Consider the following 12634-nt stretch of genomic DNA (forward strand, 5'->3'; position numbering starts at 1 on the left):
TGTTGTGTTGTGTTGTGTTGTGTTGTGTTGTGTTGTGTTGTGTTGTGTGGTGTTGTGTTGTGTTGTTGTGTTGTGTTGTTGTGTTGTGTTGTTCAAAGTATTTCACTTCAATTAATTCAACTCATCTCATCAGCCCACCTCAGCACCCCTAATTTTAAAGGTTGAATTACAACCGCTGCGCGAACACTAGTTTTATTAGATTTCTTTGGCAGCTTCGAATCGCCCGATTTGGATCGCATTCTTCCTATTCTACTTACTCCATAAAGGTGCTGAGATTGTATTGGCGGTTTTGGAAAATATAATTACTGCGTCGCTTGCACTAGCTTACATACCACGTCCCTTTTATGTCAAAAGTTCATAAGGACCATGTACTAGCCTTAAGAACTTCAGGCCGATTCGTATGATGTCCTTCATTCTGAAATATTTTGAGAAATTGGTTTTGGCTTTGCATAAACATGCCTATCAGATAAGGAAATCTTTTGAGATGGCTCTGCAAAATCTGTTTTCTATAATTAGCAATGCCATTAGTAAGAAAGAATTATTCTTGGGTCCTTAGGATTCAGGCAGGATGAGGTCAATAAATATATCACGTGAGGAGCTACCCTCAGGATAGTGTGTTGGTATTTACCTGTACTGGTTCTTTATTGTGACTCTAAATTACTCTCACATATTTACGCCTAGCTCTAAGAAGATGTGGCCTGCCCCATTATATGCCTTTCTCTCTCAGCAGTTTGCAAGAAAGCGCAAATAACACTGAATATGACAGCTATTTGCTGCAGTGCGAATGGGCTGCCTGCTAAACCAACTAAATAAAGTGTTGCGCTATTCACTAGAAGGAGAAGGCTGGATGATTTAATTATCATCGCACTTATTCAGATTTCTTACCCAAGTAAAGTATCTACATATGTAGAAGTAGTTCTGGATACCAAACTTTCATGGAAATCTGACGTTGAGCATAAGAAAACTACAGCCTGGGAGGCGTTTTGGCAATGCTAACTGGCGTTTTGCAAGATAATCCTTAATTTCTCGTTAGGGAGTACAAAGAATGCCTCACGGTCTGTGGCAATTGAGGACACTAACATCCCGGCTAAGCTGTTCACTACCTCGTTCCCCACTATTCTCTTGTCTTCCAGTAGCCAAAAGGGCCAGACATCTTTGCGTTTAGGAAAGACGTTAAGTACTTAATGCACTCAAGGACTAAAGAGGTTTTAACTTCTAAAGAATAAGAGTGGCTTGAGTGCCCCCTCTCTTTACGGTAATTTCGACTTAAATTACTTCCTGCACACAGACTTAAAGCGTAACTTCTGCTTTTTAAAATGCTGGGCAGTTTTCCTACAGGCACAGATGGCCGCATTCTAGGGTCAGAGATGCCTATCCCAATGCTTTCTGGGTTTGCAAAGCCACCTGTGTACAACTTCAAAGTGCTCACCTGGACATTTTTCGCCAGGTTGCTTTCTCGAAGAGCTCCGTTTTAAATTGCTTCTCAAAAACAACAACCTTTCTCATATCATACACTAGGAAAAGCACTAGGAAGAGTTGTAATCCCAGCTTCGCTATGTTCCTAGATGACTTATGCAATTTCTTGCGATATGGATTCCAACACTCGCTATCGTTTATTTTGATCCGCAAAAATCACCACATATATAAATACCCTGCAGTGAAAAGCCAAACCAGTTAGAAAAAATACTAGTTCATTAACTAGTATGTGCCTACCAGTTCGACAATTTCGAAGAACTTAGGCGATCAGCGACATCTGCCTTTGAATTGCCAAAGCCAAAAATAAAACGCAATTAATTGGTTTTCTTACAAATGTCGGCTGTGGCGTCAAGTGAAGACCACTGGTTCTGGTTCTGAAATCGCAGGTTCGAGGCCCTTGGAGGTGGTTAAGATTTTTAAAGTTAAATAAATGTAAGTGAAAATAATTGATTCAATTTATAAATAAATAACAAATTTGAAAATCTAATTGCATTGCAAAAAACATTTAGGAAGAAATGCTTGTGCTATAAAACAAAGAAACTAAGCAAAAATATTTTTTTATTAAATTTAAAAATTACAATAAATAGCCTAAACAAAAAAATAAATTTATAAAAAATAAAAATAAAATAAAAAATAGAAAATAAAAAAATTTTCCTTGCGACAGGATTTGAACCTGGGACCTCAGGCTTACCACGCGAGTGCTTTGCTCTGTCGGCCATTGTAACTGCTGGAGCGTCGCGAGCAAAAAGGCACACTTATGCTTTTCACGGGGCATGAATTGGCAGACTATCTCATCAACTGGTATGATGCATAGCCTGACAATTGACATCTCGTAGGACATCGCAATGTTAAAAAATACCAGTCGCTAACATTGAAAAAGGATAGAACGTGAACTAGTTGGGCTGAAACGCAAAGTGGTAGAATTCTAGTTCACAACTAGTAGCTTTCCCTGCAGGGTAATAGCACGTACGACTGACAACACACAACATCTAGTTAAATGCCAGATTTGGCTGATTACAAATTAGCCTAGTAAATTTAGACTTATTTCTTTTTGAAACAAATTTTGAATACAAATTTTTAGAGAATTTAATGTTAAACATTTTTATAATAACAATTAAAAAAAACATTTTTTGTTGTAAATAATTATCAAAAAGTGCGAAAAATTGGTGAATTGTCACGATTTTTTCCACTTTTCAACAATTCACCAATTTGCCACATTTTTCGCTAATATTACAAATTTGGAAAATTAAATTCTCTACAAATTTGTATGTAATCTTTTTTACGAAGAATGCAAAATAAACTCAAAAACCCTAAAATCGTAGATGGCAGAATGTTTCCATATCAAATTTAGGGGCAAGACTGTGAATCGATGTGTCAAGTAGAAGTAAACTACGTCAAAAGTTCCGAACTACATTTTTTTCTTCGTACTCATGGGCGTAGCCAGATAGGGGCAGGGGGGTGCTCGAGCCCCCCTTAACTTTTCAATTTTCCTTATATATAAATAAAATATTTGATAATTTGATCTAAATTTACTAGGCTACATTGCATACATACGCACGTACATACATATGTATGTGTATTACTTAATCATGTTATATACCCGTACTTGTCCCCACTACCTTTTATTTAGAAAATGTTTGCGATAAATGCAAATTTTATGGGTGACAGCGAATTTTCAACTGTCTCAAACCTTCATAAGAAATTGACCAGCAGCAAATGGGAAGTGGTGTTAAAGTCGTGTTGCCAATCAATTGTTTGTTGGGAGTTTGGCTGCCGCGAAAATGTTTCCGCTTCCTATTATGGTTGCTGAGCTACAAAATAAATGAATATGAGTACTCGTTACATACATACATTTTGTCGTATGAACGTTTCTATGGCTGCAACTTAACTACACGCCGACTCTTGTTGGTGTGTGGGGCATATTATCGCACGAGTTTTGTTGCACATTTGCAACAATTGCTCGCATGCAATAGATGAAGCTTTAGCCAATATGCGATTGTGGCATGCAGCAGCAGGCCCAATAGCGTTTCACTTATTTACTTTCAAGTGCACTAAACTGCGGTCCACTAATGAACTCATGTTGAACGACAACCATAACCAGCATGCAAGATGTTGCATGCTAAATAAGTACATATGTACATGCACTCATAAATATGTACTACTTATAGGTTTATAAATCTTTTCTTGTTTTTCTTGCTTGCAGTACTGGTTGTAGGGTTTTATTGCCACTTAGAGATTTATTTTACTACAAATTACTTACACCCCCTCCCCCTACCCAATTAGAACATGTGGCTTCCGGAATAACATATATGTATGTACCTACACTTAATATGTATTTTCTTGGTTAGTCAGTTCACGACATGCCCCACAAGAATTTCATTGGTTCAACAAGTATACCAAAGTTGAGTTTATTCTGACACTTTGACAGCGTCAGCTGTTTCAATCAGCCTGCTTTCATTATTTTTAACCCATAACTAGGCGTATGGAGAAAGTCGCATAGCTATTTACAAATATAAACAATATAATACATGAAGGGGTTTTCTATCAAAAATATATACATACATATGTATGGATTTTATTAGCCGACTTACAAGTAAAATAATTACTTTAGGCGTGTTCTGTGCTCCAGATTGGCCTTTATATTTTTTAGCCTATATGTTTTTTGGCGATTTGGAACTAGAATACGACCGATTCCCAATTTTTGACCGATGCCGATTAATCGGACGGACTCTATTTGGAACAGCTGTGGAGGTAATTCTCAAGCTCGAGCTATCACATCTGCTAGCAGCTGGAGATGATGTAAATATGATTTCTTCAAGAGGAAATTTAAAACAGCGTACTGGCCCAGAATAAGACTACCTGCCCCTGCCTATGGGGAATATGCTAAAATTGTATACCGTTTCAAGCGAAGATATGCATAGATCGCACAGTGTTTCGACTATATGGGGGCAGGTGGAAAGAAGTTATGGTGACAGTTGACAAAAAAAAACAGTTGGGCTTAGAGAGCGAAAAGTAAAAGTCATAAATAAATACAAAATTTCAGATCATTTACTTCCTCCCCCTCTCCTCGAACGGTACATTTCCAAAAAAATACTGGAATCGGCGCGATACCGACTAATCACTCTGGTTACCTTTGGCGCTGAAACCATTAAAGCGAGTGTTTCTTTTTCAACTGTAATCAATTCTTTGAGTCGTGGAATATTCAAATGAAGGCATTTATCTCTATAGATCGCCCTCACTCGCCTCGCTGAGTGTATGAAATTTCTACGTGCTGCATTGAGTAAAATTTATTTCAAGAAAACTCAATTAAAAAAGAGGAGGTTTAAATTTTTTTAAACCATCATCAAAATATTTTCAAACTAAAACTTTCTTAAACTTCTCACTTGTCATACTTTCTCAATTTACTTATCCCCTGAACTCAATTTGAGATTTTAAACAGATGGAAACCTCTTACATGTAGTTTTGAAATGAAGCCCTTTCAAGACCATTTCGATTGACAGCCATATTGTAGTAATTCATTTAAATTATTGAATAGTTTGAATTTCAACTTTTAAACAGTTGGCAACCTCTTTAAACCTCTTTCGTCTGACACTCATATTGTGATTAACATTCAAAACCATTTAGATTCATACCAATCTTCTACAACAATATATATTTTGAAAGCCGTTTTTTATGTGTTCGCAAAGCTCGAGAACAGCCGAACAGATTTTTTTGAAATTTCGGACACCTGCTTGAGACGTCCCAAGGATAGTTATAGGCTAAGAAAAATTTCGATATACGAAGGGGGCGTGGCCCTTCCCATACAAACCAATTTTTCATACTGCATATCTCTGGAAGTGTTCATGGTAGAATACTGGAACTTAGTACGGCAATATATGAAATCAATCCTATACTCATGGAGAAAAATGGGCTATTTGAAAAGAGGGCATGGCGCCGTAAAAACATATATATATAATTCTTCTGTCTGTGTGTTTGTGAGTAAAATCCTTCTAAATTCCCGGACTGATTTTAACGAAGTTTTTTTGTGTACATTTGAGTGGCTCTCTGGATAGTGTAGTTTCAAAATTTCACCCGCCAGTTGGCGCTGGAGTGAAGTTATTACTCAAAATCTTATTCATGATCCACTTTGGCTAATATTCAAAATATTTATTGGTAACGGTAAAGGCAATACTATTGCCAAAAAGGGCTGCCAGATGGCGCTGGAATCATTACGAATAATCGCCAAGTTAGATAACGTGCCGTGAATATCAGATTAAATCGACCTGTTGCGCCATTGAGTATATCGAGCTCTTGTGTGTTACGATTGGCTCAAGGGACGTGATTTGCCAGTATTATTATGCGTTATAGCCTCATTCAGAGACACCAGGCTTGAGTTGTGCAGTGGCAAATTTCAAATCACCACCGATAAATCAACCGCCAGAATCATTGCGCGCCTTATACTGTAATATTTAATTTAAAGTAATTGAATTTAATTTTTAAAAATGTGGCAACCCTTGTGAAAGACTTAGAAATTATTCAAAACTTTCAAACTAAAGGTTTCTTAACAATATTTCGTTAGAAACCCATATTTTAATTCTTCAGATAGGTTACGTATAACCAATTTATATTTGACTTTTCAAACAGGTGGCAACCCTTTTCAAAATATAATCGAGCTACAGCTTCTTTAAGCCTCTTGACGTCCGATGTTTAATATAATTTTCAAATAAATAACTCCCTTAATTGAAGTTAAATTGGATTTTTTAAAAGGTGGCAGCCCTCATCTATGAGTAGATAATGATTTTATATATCTCCATACCAAGTTCCAGTAACCTATCAAAAATATTTCCTGAGAAATGCAGTATGAAAAATTCCGTTTGCATGGGCGGTGCCACGCCCCCTTGTCTAATCGAGATTAAATTTATCCTATATTTTAAGTTGGGCTAAATGACAGCAGTATACAAGATTTCATGATGATCGGTTGAGTTTTTAAGGCGTGAAAGCGTAGCAAACAAACAAACTCACTTTCGGATTTATAATATTAGTAAGGAAGTAAGGATAAGGATTTGGTATTTTTCTATTTTTCTGATTAAAAAATTGACTTTGAAATGTAGATGCTACAGATTATAAGTAAAAAAAAGTGTGAGTACCGGTTTGTCAGGACTTAAAATTAGACGGATGTTTTAGAGAATTTTATGTAGTTTTCGAATATATAATTGGCTCTTTCACGCGATTTTGCAAATATATGAAATTTTCGTATTTCTTAATTTTCGAATTTCTTAATTTTCGATTTTCAGCTTCTTTTTGCGTAATTTCGCGAAAAGAATTTTTCGAACAGTGGAAAAATCACACCAAACATTGGGAGAAAATAAAATATTTACACCTATGAATGTTTTAAGTAAAACCTTTGTTTTCTGAGAATGAAAAGCAAGAAACAAAAATTATCCAAAATTCCATCACATTTATTTACTGGGCCTACATTTTTTACGCGTTGTCGACGTTATAGTAATCCAATCTTCCTCATATTTTATATTAGGGTTTTCTAAGAGTACACTAAGATTCATCGAATACGGATGAAATTTAATGAATTTAAACTCTCTAAGGGCGTGTGGGATTTCTTGTAGAAAGACCAAACATGATCAGAGAATAGCCCTGGATAGAAAGAATGAGGGAACAACACTGGTGAAACAATGCAGAACTTTGACAAGCCAAAAGCTATAGAAGGGCCGGCAGGACGCTTCTAGTTTACCTCCATTAACAGAAACTAAGGATTATCACAGGGACACACATAAGCAGCGAGTTGAAGACCCGAACACAAAATAAATATGTGAGATATTTATATCCTCTCTCTTTGGAGAATATACGCTTCGAGAAATTTTTCGATCCCACCGTGGCCAAGTTTGCCTAGAAACTCGAAAGGTCGTAGTTTAAATCCAAATCTCGCTAGCGGGAGCATAGATACATTTTCTTAAAAGCAGCTTGCAAGAGGCGAAGGGCATACCAATGCGTTCTTTGGCCGGAACAATCTGCTTGGTCGTACCCCTCGTCGCAAGTTCGTCATCTTTACTTTTTAAATCAGTATGAAGGGCGTTTATCACCTCTATTATAGCTGAGACCTCAGCCTGGAAGAACCTACAGTAGTCCGGTAATCGAAATAAATGGCTCAGGGCAGGGCTGTGGGAGAAAAACCCCCTCCCACTCCACCGTACAGGTTTGAACCATATGTGAAAATTACTATACTACCGGGTGAAGTGTAGTAGTTTTCGGCCCGTTTCTCCTTGCTTGAGACTTTCATGACGAAGTTTCTATCCCAAACCAGAGTTTTAACACAACCATCTGTATAGACCAGAAGAAAGCTATATTTCTCCAGAATTCAGGAGTGATCCAGAAATCCCGATTCCCATTGCCCTGTCTCTCTTAACTGGAGTGCAGCAAGAGATGCGATCTGATGACCCACTAGATCTAGTGGCAGAAAATCCAAGAAGACATTTAAAGCATAATTTTGCGTTGTCCGGATTGTTCCGCTAATGCTGATCATACTAATCCCCAGTACTTTGCTGAGTAGATAAAGATTTGAGGCCATGCTCAAGGCCGGCCACTTTACTACAATTCCATAAAGGAGAATCGGTCTAACCACCGCTGTGTAGATCCAGCGGAATATACTCGGACTCAACCCCCATTTCTTACCGATGGCCCTCTTGCACGAATATAAGGCTACTGACGCTTCATATAACTATGCTCTCCTTCCAGCTCAGAATTTTGCTTTATTCGTAAAGCTTAAAAGTCGGCCGTTTAGTTCAGATGAGTCATTAGGGTGGTGTATCTTCTCGTAAAGAGAACAAGTTCGACTTTCTCCGAATTGATGCAGAGGCATGTTGATACATCGCGAAGTGTAAACTGCATCAATTCGCGAAGAGTTTGCGGGAACTTGCCCTATATGCGATGGCTACGTCATCCGCATAAGCAATGACCTTGGCGCTTCCCTACTTCGTCTCTCGCAAAAGAGAGTTCATGCTTAAGTTCCAAATGAGTGGCGAGAGCACGCCACGCTGTCACCTATCTTGAAGGCGAGTTTTCGCCGACGTTTGCCGTGATCACCTTGCACAAGAGCATTTGCCTTATAAACTCCAACAGAGAATTGTCCACCTCTAGTCCCCTCAAAGCCTGTATTATGGCCGCTGAATTTATACTGTTTAAAGCTGCCTCAATGTCTAGAAAGGCTACAAGACAATAGTCCTTTTAACTGAAGGTTTCATCAAAACTGGCCAGGATATGCAGCGTCGCACAGTGGGACGTCCCCATATAAGCTGCGGCCAAAAGTAGTAACCGTACTAAAAATTCGCCGAAATTTCGTATATGGGCTGTTCGGCACTTAGGAATGATGAACTGTGGAAAATTGTAAAATTCAACGCGCTACCACGCCCACAACTCTTGTGGGCGGAAATAGTAAATGTTATCCGATTTTGATGAAATTCAGAGCATATGCTGGTTTTAATGAGAAAAGCTTAAATCTGAAAGATCGTCAAAATCGGTTTAGATTATCGTCCAGTAATTCTAGAAAAACAGGCGCAATTTAAAAAAAGTTTTTTTTATGAAATTCGGTGTGCCCTGCTCGTTTAAGCCTAAATTTTCCAATTTGGAACATAATAAAGAGCTTCTTATTAAGGCGCTCACCTCCTACTCAGCTTTGTTGGCTCCAAGTACTAAATTTTATGGATTTTGGAGAAAATGAACAGGCACATTTATTTAATTTCTAAAGAATTTCCTATTTCTTCATTTTAAAAATGACAAAGCGAAAACATTTACAATACCTGCAAATTAAATTATGTGCACGATATGTATTTACACTGAAACTTTCAATTTTACCTACATTTTATACAACAAAAGCTGAGCTAAGGCAAGCAGGACTCCTGTCATCGAAAACGGATCCCGTCCAGAGAAACGTCCATTTTTGGCTGAACGTTGATTGGGAGTAATAGATTGGCGAGTCATTAATATCTAAACCTTCTTTAATTTCCACTTTATATTGCATATCTTTCATTTCCTTTTTGCTCTACAATAAAAATTCAATAAATTTTACAGGAGATGGGTCTATAAAAGGAAGAATAGAAGCTGAACTCGCAGTTCCTCGCAGCTGGAACTATTTGAGATATGACACACATATTTAATGTTTACTTGTCCTAAGTATAATTTAGCTCGCTTCCTAGGTCCTTTTTAAATATCCCTTTTTAAAGTAAGCACTCGAAAAATTTTACACTCACAAAATTATGTCGAATTTTAAGGTAAACTGTTTTATACATTTCAAAAGATGTATAAAAATTTAAAGCAATGTTTGACCACAGATATATTCAAAAACTGCTCATCAATCAGATTGGCTTTTTATATATCCGCACAAGTGGAAAAATGAATTCAAATTACTTGCGACAAAATGAAAATCTTTTCTTACAAATTTATTTTTTCGCATTGCTGCTACTTTAAGCTCGTATCATGATTGCAAATATGCATTTTCATCCAAAATTCTTTTTGGTTTGGGTTAGCTGGATATTTTGCTATGCATCTGCGTAATTATTTTTTCAGAATTCGCTTATCTGTTTTTACTACTTTTGGCCGCTGTAGTCCCATAGTGCGTCGTCTGCGTTAACTTGTCTTTCAGATAGGCATGTTGATTGTTAGCCAGTAGTCGACTATCAATGGTGGAAGATAGGTAGTTACTAACTATCCTTTCTAGGGTTTTAAGCACAAACGAAGAGAGGCTAATCTGTTTGAGAGCCTTTGAGTTTATATGTGAAGGCTTATAGGCTTTAAGAATAAAAACAACGGAGACAGATCTCCAAGCTATCGGCTAACTGCGTCCCTAGCCTGGCGCGTAAAGCACAAAAGAACTGTCAAAAATCGTCATGTCCATACAATTTTTATCTTTTGCCCAAATAACGAGGCGCTAGTTAGGTAAATGCGGTGACTGGCTCGATTTAAATAAATATCTGAGTAAGAACCTCAAAATGATCAGCACAATTCTATAGTATTCGATATAACAGATTAGGGATATTCTCGAAGTCTTGCAAAACCCATGCAGGGTGCACGGATTGCACGGCTTGCAAAGCTGTCACAAAGCACAACCGGTTTTTACCATGCAATCCGTGCACAGTGCCTTGCAAGGCTTCGAGAATACCCCTATTGCGTTGCAGCTGTAACATTTGAGCCACAACGTTAAGCCGAATATACGAAAGTATTTCAAACATGCCTTTCAGATACATATGTGTATGTATGTGTGCAGGTATAGACTAATGCACAAAAGTGTTCGAACATAAGGACTTCCATCTTCTATTCATTATTATACGTTAAATGAGAATAAATGAGACATTTTAGACATACCGTGCGATAATTTTACATTAGCCAATGTAGCGTTGGTGGCTGCGGCGCACGCGTTTGCTGAGACTGACGCTGTTGCTGTTGCTGTTGCTGCTGCTGCTGCTGAATGATGGCGGTCCCCAAGACAATGCTCAGCAACCAACGTTGATACTGTGGATCCGTTACTACGTCCAATGTGTTGTCCAGTTGTGGTGTTGCCGTTGTGGCTGCAGCTGCTGCCGGCCGAAGAATTTGAAGAGCAGCCGGATGAGGACGACGAATGCGATTGACAGAATGAATGGAGACTGCTGTTGGCGTACAGTGTACCTCCACCATTGCCGAGCGCGATAATGTGTGCGACTGTAGCTGCTACACTGCTGCTACCGTTGCTCGTTGCTATCGGAGATGTGGAAGCAGCAGATGAGACTGATGAGGCGGGTGTTGAGGAAGTGGACGAAGGGCAATTGCTGGTGGCACTATTGCAAGATATGCCACCGTTTGTGATTGATTGTGTTGCGCTAGCTGAGCCAATATAAGCGCCGCAATTAGTGGAGACAGCGAGTGATGTGTTGCTACCGTTGAGCACTTTAGACGATGAATGATGCTGATAAAAGGACGTACAATCGTCTGCCAATAGTTTTAGTGAATCGTTAACTTTAGCATTTGCGATGGGATGAGAAGTTATTGTACTATTTCCAACGATTAATTGCGCTTTTGACGCTACTGCCACAGCTGCGATGTCTGCAGCTATTTCTTCTACTTTGGTGGTGGAGTGTGATTGTAACGGCGGAGTTGGTGGGGAGCTAGTGGCATAAGCATCGGATTCAAGCGAACCAGCGTCGCTGAATGCACCCTGCGTCGATGAATCGTCAGGCGTGTCGAAGAAGTGCAAATTGAAATCAGAATTGGCGTCAAAGCTCACTTCGGGCAGTGGATCGTCTTCGTCGTCGCAATCGTCGTTACCATTAATGTCACTAAACGACTGATGATTCTGTTGGTCGATATGGTGCTGTTGTTGGAGTTGGTGTTGGTGTTGGTGTTGATGTTGGTGGGTGGTGTGATGCAATTCGACGATGTCTGCGTCACCGGCTGAGCCGGGCGTATATAGATTATGGGATTGACTACTTGTATTCGTGTTGTTGTTGCTTTCAACGAGACTCGAATGGATTTGCGACTGTTCCAAATCTACTTTGAATACATCCATGTTTCGCTGTTGTCATCCTCCATTGTCAACATTGTGGATACGCGAAAGCAACGATGTAAATAATGATGACGACGATTGTTAGAATGATGGTGATGACGATTATGACGAAGAGAGATATGTGTTATGTTTACACAAAAGTCGTTGGCTATACTCGTAGTGGCTTTTGGTTGCTGTTACAGCAGCTTGCTGCGTAGGAACGCAAGTGCAACATGGGACGCGAACCGATCAACACGAGAAACTACGCGGCATATTTAGTTGGCTCGTTAAACAATTTAAATTAGAGTTAGAGTCTTTTTTCACAAGGATTTATTATTTTTCGTTGTCAAACACTTTGTTCGTAAAAGACCTGAGAGGCTGTGGATACAACAAGGATTGGCCGAGTACTTCGGAATTCACGGAAAAAGGATGCAGATACTTACTTTTTGCACTGAATGAACCAAAATAATGTAAAGCAAATGTTGATGGCTGCTAATCACGACATTTCGGTGTGGCAATTATATTTAACTGGCATCATTCATCGAAAGAAATTTTAAAGGTGAAATGCGAGACAAGAATTGAACTATTTAATTGGGGAGCATATACTACATTCACATACATACATACATATGTATGTAGGAAGCTACGAAGGCT

The 12634-nt window shown here is 38.6% G+C and overlaps 1 protein-coding gene across 1 annotated transcript in view; it reads right to left on the bottom strand.

The window, feature by feature from the left end:
- LOC118745995 (ecdysone-induced protein 78C-like) overlaps positions 1-12004 on the bottom strand; it is a 242933-nt gene extending 230929 nt beyond the window's left edge. Inside the window, exon 1 of the mRNA XM_036479708.1 lies at positions 10825-12004. Coding sequence (XP_036335601.1) covers positions 10825-12004 — 1180 coding nt within the window. The remainder of the gene's footprint in view (positions 1-10824) is intronic.
- Positions 12005-12634: the final 630 nt, after the last annotated feature.

The sequence above is a fragment of the Rhagoletis pomonella genome, unplaced genomic scaffold (assembly GCF_013731165.1).
Source record: "Rhagoletis pomonella isolate Grant_MI unplaced genomic scaffold, Rhpom_1.0 Rhpom_scaffold_00010, whole genome shotgun sequence".
Taxonomy (NCBI): Eukaryota; Metazoa; Arthropoda; class Insecta; order Diptera; family Tephritidae; genus Rhagoletis; species Rhagoletis pomonella.